Raw genomic sequence first — 13,379 nt, forward strand, 5'->3', positions numbered from 1 at the left:
CAGGATAACAACACTGAGGACACGAATCATAAAAACTCAGAGCAGCCTTCTTCCAAGCCCAATCACAATAAAACTATGGGGAAAGAATGGCAGAAAAATAAAGAGATCCCTATCGGTAATTCCTTCGATGCGGTATCAAAAGAGCCTACGGGAGCAGAAGATGTCAACGAGGAGAATCTTCTTGAGAATGAGAGGACTTCCATTATCAGCGCTTCGGAACAGGTTAATCACAATCCTGCTGAGGAATTTCACCATACAGAAGGGGCGCAGATTTCGCCCAAGCATAAAGAAGGTTTGTCCGGACCCGATTTACTTGCTGCCGCGTGCAGTCCTATTCCTGCTTCAAGCCTCGAGCCGCACACAATACTTGAAGAGGAATTAACTAATAAGAGCACCGAGATAGGTAATTTTGCTGATAAGGAGGTGGCCTTGGGAAACATGGGGCAGATTTCTAGTGAAAGGTCAGAATCGGAGACTAACTGTCGAACAGTTGGAGACACTCATCGTGTTACTATTGAGAAGAACGAAATCATACCAAAACGAGGACGGGGTAGGCCTCCTAAACAAGCTGTCGAACAGTTGGTGCGCACGGCAACTCCTTCTATAAAAGATCGTCTACGACACAATCAGGTCGCTACCATTGAGGATCAGGTGCGGCAATCTCAGGGGAACACAGCGGCGTTTAATTCTATGGTTAAGGAAGCGGTGGATAAAGGCGTGGCTATCTCGGAGTTTCTTATCTCTCAACCTACTTCTGCTGCTGGTAAAAGTATGGATACCGCTTCTTCACGGAAATGGGGTGATATGGTGGATGATGATTATGATCCTCAGGAGGAGGATGACAATGTCCACTTTTCTCAATGAATATTCTCTCTTGGAATATTCGAGGAATGACGGACACGGCACGTCAGTTGCTTCAAAGTTACTGTCATGTTCATCATCCTATTATTCTGGGCATTATTGAGCCTAAGACTAACTTTCAGAATATTCCGGTCTCCTTCTGGAATTCTATCAATATGATTCATTTTCATCAAAATGATCGAACCCCTCATGCTTCCAATATCTGGATCCTCACTGCCACCGGGGTTGCTTGCTCGTTGATTCGTTCCACGGAGCAGATGGTTATTTTTGACATCTCACATTCTGGTAATTTCTTCAGAGTTGCTATCGTTCATGGAAGTTGTAATTATATCACTCGCAGAATTCTTTGGGATGATATCTCTTCTTGTATGGTCTCTCAAATGGTGATTCTTGGGGACTTTAATGTTGTGCTTGGTGCCCATGAGCGGCGTGGACGACGATCTCCCAGTCGTGTTTCTTGTAGAGACTTTCAAGCTTTCATTGATAGTCATACTCTCATTCAAGCTCCCACTTCTGGTCCTTTTTTTACTTGGACGGACAGGCGAAGATTTCCGATGACTACTGAATCGGTGCTGGACCGCATTCTTTTCTCCGAGGACTTTGCTGCTCAATGGCACTCTGCCGAGAGCCTGGTTTTGCCTCGTCTTGGCTCAGATCATGCTCCTATTTTGCTTAAATGTTCCACTCCCCCGAATATTTCTGGTGCTCGGCCTTTTCGTTTCCTAAACATGTGGATTTCTCACTCTGACTTTATTCCGATGGTTCAGCGCTCTTGGGCTCATGTCGTTGATGTGAACTGCCCCATGGTGAGAATGATGCACAAGCTGAAACGCTTGCGGAAGAATCTCAAAAATTGGAATAGATCCACTTTTGGGAACTTTAACACTTCGCTTGAGGAGCTCCATAATAAGCTTTCTTCTCTTCAGACTCTTATTGATAATGATAGCTATTCTGAGGAGCTCTTTGACCAAGAAATTGAGCTGGAAGCCTCTATCTCGGTCATGCTTTCCCGACAAGAGGATCTGATGCGCCAGAAAAGTAGAGTTCGCTGGCTCCAGGATGGCGATCGCAATACCCAGTTCTATCATAACATGGTGCGAATGAAGAGGGCTCGTCATACTATCAAGCACCTGGAGATTAACGACGTACTGATTGAAGATCACAACATTTTGGCATCTCATGTGGAGAATTTTTATAAAGCTCTTTTTGCGGCAGATCCCATTCCTGGGGGCGATCTGTCTTGGATTTCTAATTATATTACCAACAGCCTCACTACTGACCAGACGTCGGCTTTGGTCACTGTTCCTTCTGCGATGGAGATCAAAGCGGTGGTCTTCGCTATGGACAAAGATAGTGCCCCCGGCCCGGATGGCTTTGGCAGTACGTTCTATCGTTCCGCTTGGGACATTATTGAGGTTGATTTCACCTCTGCCATCAAGAGATTTTTCACTCATCATTATCTCCCTTCGGGCCTCAACTCCAACACTCTGAGTCTTCTTCCCAAGAAGGCTGATGCCAAGGTTATCTCCGATTACCGTCCTATTGTTCTTGGCAATTTTTTCTTCAAAGTTATTGCCAAAATTCTGGCGATCCGGTTGAATGCTGCTGCTGCCACTATCGTCTCCGACAATCAATTTGGGTTTATTTCGGGACGCTCTATTCATGAGTGTATCACTCTTGCCTCGAAAGGGGCGAACTGCATGGAGAGATCTTTACATGGCAAAAACATGGCGCTTAAAGTCGACATTCATAAAGCCTTTGATACGCTTAGATGGGAGTTTCTTCTGTTCGTGCTTCAAGAGTTTGGTTTCCCTAATATTTTCTGCTCCTGGATCAAAACTATTCTCAGTTCGGCTCGCATCTCTATTCGGTTCAATGGTTCTCTTTATGGTTATTTCGAATGCGGTCGGGGGGTAAGACAGGGAGATCCTTTGTCTTCCATTCTTTTTGGATTGGCGGAAGACGTTCTTAGTCGCATTTTCCTGGATGCGGCCAATCGAGGTTTGATCGCCGGCATGCGCTACTCTAGATCTTTGAGCTTCCCTTCTCATCTACTTTATGCTGATGATGTGCTCCTGTTTTGTCAAGCCTCCAAGCGTAATTGCATTATGATTGACTCGATTCTTCAGCTTTATGCCACGGTTTCGGGACAGTTTTGCAACAAACATAAATCTACTCTTTACTTTGGGAAAGGGGTGTCTCCTGGGCACCGATCTCGGCTCCAACGGATTCTGGACTTTAACATTGGTTCCATGCCTTTCACCTACTTGGGTGTGCCTATCTTCTCGGGTCGTGCTTCTTCTGCTAAGCTACGTCCTATCTATGATCGGATTCTTGCCCATTTCCCTAGATGGCAAGGCTCTCAGCTCTCTATGGCAGGCAGGCTTTGCTTAGTCTCTTCTGTCATCAACAGTGCTGTGGTTCATAGCATGCTTGTGTATAAATGGCCGGCGAAACTTCTGCATGCTCTTGACAAAGCTTGCAGATCGTTCATTTGGACTGGGAGTTCTATGAAGAAACCCACCTTTTCGGTAAGCTGGAATAGGGCTCGGGCTCTGAAAGAGCATGGCGGCATTGGGGTTACCGGCTCTGACATCAACAACAGTTTCATGTTTCGGCTGAGCTGGTTTATTATGAATAAGAACAGCTTCGGTTACCGGCTCCTTCGTCAGAGATATCTCACTCCGTCCATGGATTGGATTTCCAAATGGGCGAGTTCTTCGGTTTGGACGGGGGTTAGAAGGACGATTCAGGAGGTTGCTTCGGATACCTTCTGCACGATTGGCACTGGCGATACGATTTATTTTTGGAGAGATAATTGGCTCGGGTATCGTTTGATCGACAAACTTCAAATTCCGGATTTCATGATACCTTATTTCTCTCAGAATATTTTGGATTACTTTTTTGATAATAAGTGGCACCTCACTTCTAGTTTCGTGCAGTCTTTCCCGCGTATTGCTCTTGACATCATTTCCACCCCCATTCCTGGGGTCACGGACGACAGATCCTGGATACATTCGGGGTTCGGGGACATTACTGCTGCCTTGGCCTTTGCTCACATTCGTCCTCGGTTCCCTAAGGTTGACTGGGGCTCCTGGATTTGGGCCCTTTTTATTCCCACTCGGAGATCTCTTTTAGTTTGGCGAACTATTGTTGGCAAGCTTCCTACCTTTGATATGAGTCGTCTTCATGGTATTCAGGGGCCTAACCGCTGCCCTTTATGCTCAGAAGCGGAAGAATCGTTGGACCACGTTCTGTTGAACTGCTCCTTCTCGACTTCCATTTGGGCGGATTTCTTTAGATGGTTCTCGATTGAGCAACCTTTGCCGTCTGATGTAGGCAGCTTGGTTCGCTTTTCTATTCAACAGAAGAACAGCAAGCAAATTGGTAACTTATGGAAAGCTGGGGTGATCTCTCTTCTCTGGAGTCTCTGGTCTCACCGTAACAACATCATTCACAAGGATTTGGCGCCTTCGCGTCACTTGATTATCAAGCAGGTCCGGATTTTTCTTTGGGAAGCTGCCAACAATTTCGACCTTGGTCCTATGGAGAACTCGGTTTCGGATCTTCTCATTCTTAAGAAGTTGTCCATCGCTGGGCAACCTAGGAAACCTATCTCCTATATTTACGTGGCCTGGCACCTTCCTCCGCCGTCTTGGATCAAAGCTAATACTGATGGTTCGGTTAGAGAAGGGAGAATTCACGCGGGGGGTGTTTTTAGGAATTCCTCTAATGACGTTATGGGTTGTTATCATTTCTCGGGCGGACATGGGGTAGCGTTTGAAGCTGAGCTTTTAGCAATTATTATTGCTATCGAAACTGCACATCGTGCCAAATGGGAGAGAGTTTGGTTTGAGTCGGATTCCTCTTAGGTTGTACAGCTTCTCCAGTCACTATCTGGGACGGTCCCTTGGAGATTCAAGCCTCGGTGGCAGCTTGCTCTCTCCAAACTTCACACTTTCACGTGGCGTATTTCTCACATCTTTCGTGAGGGCAACAGATCGGCAGATTTTTTAGCTTCTCAGGCTCGCGAGGAAGGTTTTTGGCCTCATACCATTGCTGGTTTAAATGATTTTGTCAAGGAAGACGTCTCTTTTCCTTATTTTACTCGTTTTGCTTGATTTTTTGTTCTTTCTTTTGTTTGGGGTCGGTTGTGAGCCGGGCGGTCTAAGGGTAATGGTTCGGCCGGAATCCTTGAGGCCTCCCAACTCCGCTCAATTTACCTTGACCCTTGACGAGTACTCTTTTTCCTCATTTTATTTTAATAAGGTTTTAACGAGGCTCGGCCCTTAGTCTGCAGTGTTGTGCTTTCAAGGGTTTTTTGTTCTTTCCTTTTTATTTTTTAATAAAATCTTATTTCAGCAGTGGATAAAGTTATGCCCAATGGTCTCAGGTTCATGTTGTTAGGGAACATCATTTTCCTCAAGGTCTGCTCCGGTGCATCTCCACCATTTTCTTCCGCCATCTCGGTCTGCCTTGGTCTGAATAGGGCACAGGCTGCTCCTCTTCGTTCTCTACCTCTGCCTCGACCACGCAACTCACGTAGTCTGCGCCTTGCGTTCGCCTCGATCTCAGGATCAAACCACAAATCTACGTTCTCACCTGCAAGGTTAAGTATGAACATACAAGGGCACAACCAAATCAATAAAAGAGTACTATAATACTAGAATGCCGATTCCCCGGTAACGGCGCTAATTTGTCGGAGGTCGTCGTTGAGACTCCGGGCAAATGATATTTATATTTTCCTATGCCCTGCAATTAAGATTAGTTTAATGGCAAGTAATAGGGTCGAACCCATAGGGAATCGGTGTATCACAGTACTCGTGTCACAAACTTTATATGGTGTTGCCCGTCTCTGGGCAAAGGTGTCACTCGCCAGTCTGTGGCCAAAATACAATTGAAATCTATTTATGGACAACATGTAAATGCTGAAAAAATAAGACACAAGAAAATAATTAGTAATAAAAAGAACCCGGTCTGGGCATAGTCTTGGTGTGATATGGGATAATTCTTTCGGACACAGGTTCAAGGATTTTCATTGTGTGGTCACATCTTTGGTTATGGACAGTCGTCAATAGGATGGGCCCCTTTCAGGTGTCACGTGCGCATCCTATCCCGTCCTCATCCGCGCCCCTCATATGGTTGCCACAGGAAGGTTGTCGGACCCAAATGGTCAACAGGCATGTCCGAAGACATACTATCACTCACCCACATTTGTCGCACTATGTGGAGCCGGATTTCTCCTAACTTTGATCCACTTGCTGCTTGTAACTTGGTTGTGCCCAGAACAGTACTGGCCGGATAAAGTGTCGTGTTTGCTCAAGTTGTATTGGCATCAGGCCAAATGCTTCGGGAATGTGATTGTACAAATCTTGTGCCCGTTTTGACCTTACGAATTATTATTATCCCATATCAACCTTAACTAGCCCATACTGGGCAAAGGAACTTAGCTACTCATAAACGTAAAAATAAAGGCAAAGTACTTGCCAGCACTAACTCCGGGCATAGACAAACAAAATATAAAATAGAAAAGTAAAGCGGCATATGACCGTGTATCTGCCTCATAGTCACTCAACACATGAACATAAAACTAAGGGAAGCTATTAAAGAAAAGTGGCCGCCTAGGGGGTGGAACAGGATCAGTGCACTCGTTGGACTTCAACTCTCAGGGCTGTCGAAGACTCCTCTGGGTGTGTAGTGTATCCATATTTATAGAGAAGGCACGGGCTAGGGCTTGGCCCAGAACAGGCAGCGGCTGGGCTAGGGTTTGCATGGTTGGTTCTTTCCTTCCATGGTGTGCCCTAGGATCTGCAGAGCCTCCGGTATGGCAACGAATCTCGGCTAAGGAAGGTAAGTGGATTTCCTTCCTTTTCTGGACCCGTGGGGCAGATTCTCCCGCATGTGCCTATTCACTCCAACTGTGCCCAACTGCAACTTCTCTCTTGGCCTCATTTCCTTTGCCTTCTTTCCCTCGTCTTCTGCTCATGTGGCTTCCATCTAGGCCTCATGCCCGAACACAACCCGATCCCGCGCGGTACTCAATGTGGGCTCAGCTTGGGTTGTGCCTCTGTTTGAAGTCGGGTACTTGCCTCTTTCGCGGAATGGAGCGTGTTCCCTTTTTATGCCTCCTGCACACTTTCTCTGCCCAAAACATGCCCTCCTAGGCACAATCACACACACACAAGCATGCAAAAAGACTTGATCTAAACCTAAAAACAAATACAAAAAGAGCACGAAAAATGGGCTCATCATATAGCTTGGTTACTGTTGCCTCGATATACCATTGGATTGTCAATAAAACTCCACTTGCAGCAAGATCAACCTAGATAATGATTTAAGTGGAGTCTTCGAGAAGACAAAGCTTATTATTTGGGATGAGGCATCAATGACGCACAGATACTGCTTTGAAGCGCTCGAAAAAAGCTTAAAGGATATTATGAAAGATTTTAGTATCTGATTAGAGTGGTCATACACATGACACAACAACTAACGTATGTATGATGAAATTTTCTATAAGTTATAATGTAATTGTAAATTTAATATATTTTTTTGGGTTAATTGCCCATGAATACACAAACTTTCAGCAAATTTTGGAATTGCACACCACCTTTAAAATCTGCTCTATAATACATCACCTTTTCTTTTTTCTGATTTCTCCCATGGCAACTTAAAACCTCAATATGAAAAGTGACGTGGCGATCGAAAATCCACGTAAACATGTCGGAAGCTAGGGAGAACGACGTCGTTTTTCCAAAAACCCCAAAATGATGTCGTTTTAGAGTAAAGTCAACTTATTTTTTTCTTTCTTTATTTCCCCTATTCATGTTTTTAGCCCTAAATTGCTTATTTTTCTACCCAAAGTCGCAAAACATCTTCTCTCTTCTAATCTTCTTTTTCAATTCGTGAGGAAGAAGGAGTCTAAGCAGAGGTCGGCGACACACGGCCTGGCCTCCGGCCGCCGTGAGAAGCTAGGCGGCGAAGAGAGCTCGCAGGAGCTTCGGCTGGAGTTCTGGTGGTTGAACGGGGGAATCGGAGCAACGGAGGCAACGAGCTTGAGATGATGCGTTCAATGCAAGGAGGAAGAGATGCTGGTGGTTCGCGGTGGTAGCGAGCGACGGTGTGAGCTCCGGAAGGGGGAGATGGAGCTCGGCGAAAGGGAGGACGGAGGGTGAAGCGGCGGTGCAGATGATGTCCGGAGGTGCCGAATTGAATCTTTGGGTTGTAAGTTCTCTTTCAATTCCTGAATCTCCAAAGCCACCATCGTTCAAGGGCTAGAGAAGAGTTGATTTTTTTATGGCTTCACTTCATCATCAATTTTAGAGATATTCTCGAAAGCCAAGGTGTAGTCTTGATATGGTGTAGTTGTAGTTTATGGTCTTTGGTTGTGTTTGATTTTTTTAGCAATATTATTGGGATTATTGGAGATGTAACCATCTTTTTTTGTTCAATAAGAATGATGTTATGGAAAGAATTTACTGTAACAATTTTATTTATTGGATTTTTGTGTTATGTGTTGCTTCTATTGTAAAGTTACATTGATAGCTTAAACCAAATGCGACACCAGAAAAATGAAAATGACCAAAGGATAAGATGCTATGTTGAAGTGTGAGGACTGGGCTAATTTATGGGAATTGAATTATGCAGGAGACTGGTTTTAGACAAAACTTCAAATATATATAGTAATGTTTACGTGGATTTCCGATTGCCACGTCATTTTTTAGATTGGACTGGGCTAATATTGGCATGGAATTTGGACGAAATTTGGCCGGAATTTAGATTAGTAGCAAAATTAGATAAAATCAAAAGTTTAGTAATTATCACGCCACAGTTTAAAGTTTGTATGCAAAACCAGAATTGGATGAAAGTTTGATATTTTATGGGCAATTAACCCTAAATAAAATTAGTTAACTTATGACCAACTAAGGGAAAGAAAACAATTAAATAAGCAAATATTATCCCCTAAAAAAAAGTAAATATTATGAATTCTAAATACTAAAACGGGTCTTTGCTGCATGCATCTATACCTAAAGGATCATATTTATTCATACTTATAGTCACGAAAAAAAGAAGAAGAAGAAAACACGATTGATCAAATCATATGTGAAAAATCGGAAGTTGTAAAGAATGACAAATCATAACTTTGGAAAAGTTATGACATTATTAAGCCAAAGATGCAAATTTAAAAATAAATCGTAGTGCTAATAATACCTAACCTTTTTTTCTGTACTTTTTGAGCATCAAAGTGCATGTGCCATTACCAATTGTAATCGTACAACAAATTTGGACATATGGTTATCTCCACTCTGGCATTTTAATTATATTCCTAAATTTTAATTTTTTTATTAAAAAAATTTAGATCTTTTCACTTTTCGAAAAAATGAGGACACTTCCATGCCCCTACTTGATTAATAAGGGGCCCCAGCTGATATGATTTTTATCGAGATAATGTTTAATTTCCACGTGGCAATTTATACTGCGCAAAGAGTGGATAGGGCCCAGCTTGATTGTACAACCCATTAAAATATGGCAGTTATTGTAGAACTTGTAAATAGCCCACTTCAGTGCTTAGGGGTCAAACTATAAACATATAGATCATGACTTCAGTATTTATGAATTACTGTTCTTGCATATTGATTATTTTAATCAATACCTTTTGTAGGCACCCAATTTCATTCAATCCCTTTCTCCCAATGGTACTAATCATTTTTTATCACAAAGATTTTGGATACATTTACGTATATCGTATAATCGGATTGATTTATACTTTAGACCATGATCCGCATCTTGACTCAAATCGTATAAAATGACATTATTCGATTATACAAATAACATTACTTATAATTAACATTATTCAGTTATATAAATAATACTGTAAGTTAGGGCTGCTTATTTGGATATTTAGTATTGGTTATATCCGAGCCAAACCGAAATTCATCGGTTATCGGGTAACCGATACCCGATATTTAGTTAAATGATACGGTTATAGGTATGAGTATTGGAATTTTTTGGTTATCGGGTAATACCCGATAATCGATCGGTATACCCGATTAACCGATTTAACTAATTTTAAAATTATAAAATATAATTTTATTAATATAAATATAGTATTTAATTTGATATTTATAATATAACTACAACTTTACGTGGAAGGAAATGCATCAATTTAAAAATTAATAATTAAATAAACTTATAAATAGTCAAATATAATAGAACAAACAATAATAAATTATTAAACTCTATTAAAGTATTAACTCAACTCAATGAAATCATTAACTTGTTCATGAAATCATCACATGAGGAATTGTGAATGTGAATTGATTAAATAAATTCTACTAAATGACTACCCTCTAACATACCTATTTTTTTATGGTATTTTGGTTACACGTTTAACCGATCCATATAACCATCTCATTTAATCGGTAACCAAATACCGTTTGGATTTGGGTATGGGTACCCGAACTTTGGATACGGTTATCCCGTACCCGACTCGTTCATCACCCCTAACTGTAACATTCTAAAATATTATAGTGTCATTTAGTATATTATTGTGTCATTTACAATCTTATAATGTCAATTACAAGAAGTGTCATTTATATTTTCGAATAGTATCAATTATACACAGTGTCATTTACAATATTATAGTGTCATTTCTACGCAGTGTCATTTGTATAATTGAATAGTGTCAATTACAGATAGTGTCATTTGTATAATCGAGTAATATCATTTACACGGTTCGAATCAGGATGTGAGTCAGGGTGCAATCCGATTATACAATACACTCAATTGTACTAAGACCACCTCAATTATTATATACTTGGAACTTATTCATAGGGATGTCAATCAGGCCAGCCCACCGGGTTTTCGGGCTAGCCCTATCGGGTTCCGGGTTAGTTGGGTGCGGGCTAATCGGGTTGGAGATTTTTTCGGGTTGTAAATCTTCAACCCTAACCCTAAACTTTCGGGTTTCGGGCTAGCCCATCGGGCTAAATCAGGTTAAATGCGTAAAAATAAAATTATCATTTGTATTTTATTATTCCTAATGATCTAATGTATAATGTATAAAATATACATAGATATTAAAGATATAAATTATATAGCAAAGCATGAAATGCAAAAATATAAGATATTCAAGATTACATAAATAAAATTATATTAAAATGAGATAGTAAAATTTAACATGTATCAATGCACTAGAATCAATCTGGATTATTACTGAATAATTAGTGAATTTGCCATGCACTTCTCATTGATAGAAAAAAAAAATTGGTATCACTTTAAAATGAGATACTAATAATTAATTTCTAACTAATGAGATACTAATAATCAATTTCTACAAAAAAATCCGTAATTAATTTCACTTTTTTTAATGAGATTGCACACACAGTGACACACACATACATATATATTCTAACTATTTAATTTCACTTTTTTTAATGAGGCTACATATATATATTTAAGCAAATATCATAGATCTAAACATAGCAGAAGTTGTAACTGGATGCATCTATCAGTCACAATTCCGTCAGCCCATCGGATTTTCGGGCTAGCCCTATCGGGTTCCGGGTTAGTCGGGTGCGGGCTAATCGGGCTGGAGGTTTTTTCGGGTTGCGATTTTTTAACCCTAACCCTCTAATTTTGTCGGGTTATTCGGGTCGGCCCACGGGTTTCGGACTGCATTGAGATCCCTACTTATTCATATATTCCTACTGGGCTAAGATTTGCCTTTTCCCACTTAATCTTCCATTACATAAGCTACACAAAATTAATGAATCACTGTACTTGTGTTGTAGGCTTAATATACATCCATATATAATGATACCATCACATATGAATGATTTCCCTATGGAGAAAAAAATAAAATAAAAAAGCTATTGAAATGGAATAATTGAGAAAAGCATGACAACGACCAGTTGAGGCAAATTATTAAATTACAAACATTATCAAAATCCCCAAAAGTTGCATCCCACCAAGGTGACCTTTTCCCCCCAGTATAAAAACATGCATCCAACTCCAAATCCAAAAATAAAAATCCCAAATCAAAAAAACCAAAGCAAAAAATGGGTGCTTCTGCTACTGCTGTGTATCATTCAAGAAGGCTGCTCCTGAACCCTCTGTTCCTCTCCCCGCCGTCAGCCCCGACGCCGTCAGCGGCTGAGGTGCCGAGAGACAACAGCAACTTCGACGCGAACGTGGTGATGGTGCTCTCCGTCCTCCTCTGCGCCTTGATCTGCTCCCTCGGCCTCAACTCCATCATCCGCTGCGCTCTGCGCTGCTCCAACCTCGTCTCCACCGACGCCCCCGCCCCCGCCGCCCGCCTCGCCAACACCGGGATTAAAAAGAAGGCCTTGAAGACATTCCCCATCGTCAGCTACGCTGCCGAGCTGAAGCTGGACTCCGAGTGCGCCATCTGCATCTCCGACTTCGCCGCCGGGGAGCGGGTCAGGGTGCTGCCCAAGTGCCACCACGGCTTCCATGTCCGCTGCATTGATAAATGGCTCGGCTCGCACTCCTCCTGCCCCACCTGCAGGCACTGTCTCATTCAAACTTGTGAGAAGATTGTCGGACTCTCTTCTTCTCCGCCTCACCACCTTCTTCTCAGGATTGAGCCTCTGCAACCCGAAGCTTTCATTCGGAATCATGCCACCTAGATGCAAATGTATCTCTCCTGTACAAATTGTGTCATATTGTAGATTGGTTTATCAATTTTACTTAAAACTTTTTTTTTTTTTTTTTTTTTGGTGGTTAGTGGTATTTAGGTGGAAAGTTGCAGCATTATGCACTAGGTTTTTGATGGGGACAAAAATCAGTGTAGTCCAAATTAAAGTGTATATATATGGTTCTAAACTTTAGTGCATAGTTACTGTTGTTTCTTAATTACTGCTATTGTGTTTGTCTTTTCTGGTATTGCTGGCTGCGGCCGTTTGATTGGGTGCTTCAAGTTGCAATAGCTACAAAGTTTTACTCCCTCCCTTCTTTTTTGAATTGTCCCATTTATAATAAAAAAATTTATTTCTTCTTTCTGTCCCACAAATCTTGACACGTTTTCCTTTTTGGGCTGTCCCACGAAAAAAATTTACTCCTTCTTTCCGTCCCACGAATCTTGACACGTTTTCCTTTTTGGGCTGTCCCACGAATCTTGACACGTTTTCATTTTGGGTAATAATTATTACCTTCTCTCTCCTACTTTATCACTTTTATTACTCTCTCTCCCTTACTTTATCACTTTTATTACCTTCATTGTCCTACTTTATCACTTTTATATTTTATTAACTACACATTTAAAACACTAATCTACAATTCCTTAATTCCCGTGTCGAATCCAAACGTATCAAGATTGTGGGACGGAGGGAGTATATACCTTCTCTATATCTCTCCTCATTTATTTTATCTTCACAAAGACGTCAATGTTTTGGGATTTGGCCTTCTTCCCCTCTGCCTATTTGGCTTGAAAGCTAAAGATATGCGTTTGTGGTGAGTCAAATGTGGTCGTAGTTTATCTAGTGCAAGTCCACATCCGA

At 41.6% G+C, this 13,379-nt stretch overlaps 1 protein-coding gene across 1 annotated transcript; it reads left to right on the forward strand.

Annotated features, from left to right (window-relative positions):
* Positions 1–11,822: 11,822 nt before the first annotated feature.
* On the forward strand, positions 11,823–12,735 carry LOC131003002 (RING-H2 finger protein ATL78-like). The gene has a single exon (XM_057929479.1). The coding sequence runs from the start codon at positions 11,919–11,921 to the stop codon at positions 12,507–12,509; it is 591 nt and encodes a 196-aa protein (XP_057785462.1). The 5' UTR covers positions 11,823–11,918; the 3' UTR covers positions 12,510–12,735.
* Positions 12,736–13,379: the final 644 nt, after the last annotated feature.

This window comes from Salvia miltiorrhiza, unplaced genomic scaffold, assembly GCF_028751815.1.
Source record: "Salvia miltiorrhiza cultivar Shanhuang (shh) unplaced genomic scaffold, IMPLAD_Smil_shh fragScaff_scaffold_57_2, whole genome shotgun sequence".
Classification (NCBI taxonomy): Eukaryota; Viridiplantae; Streptophyta; class Magnoliopsida; order Lamiales; family Lamiaceae; genus Salvia; species Salvia miltiorrhiza.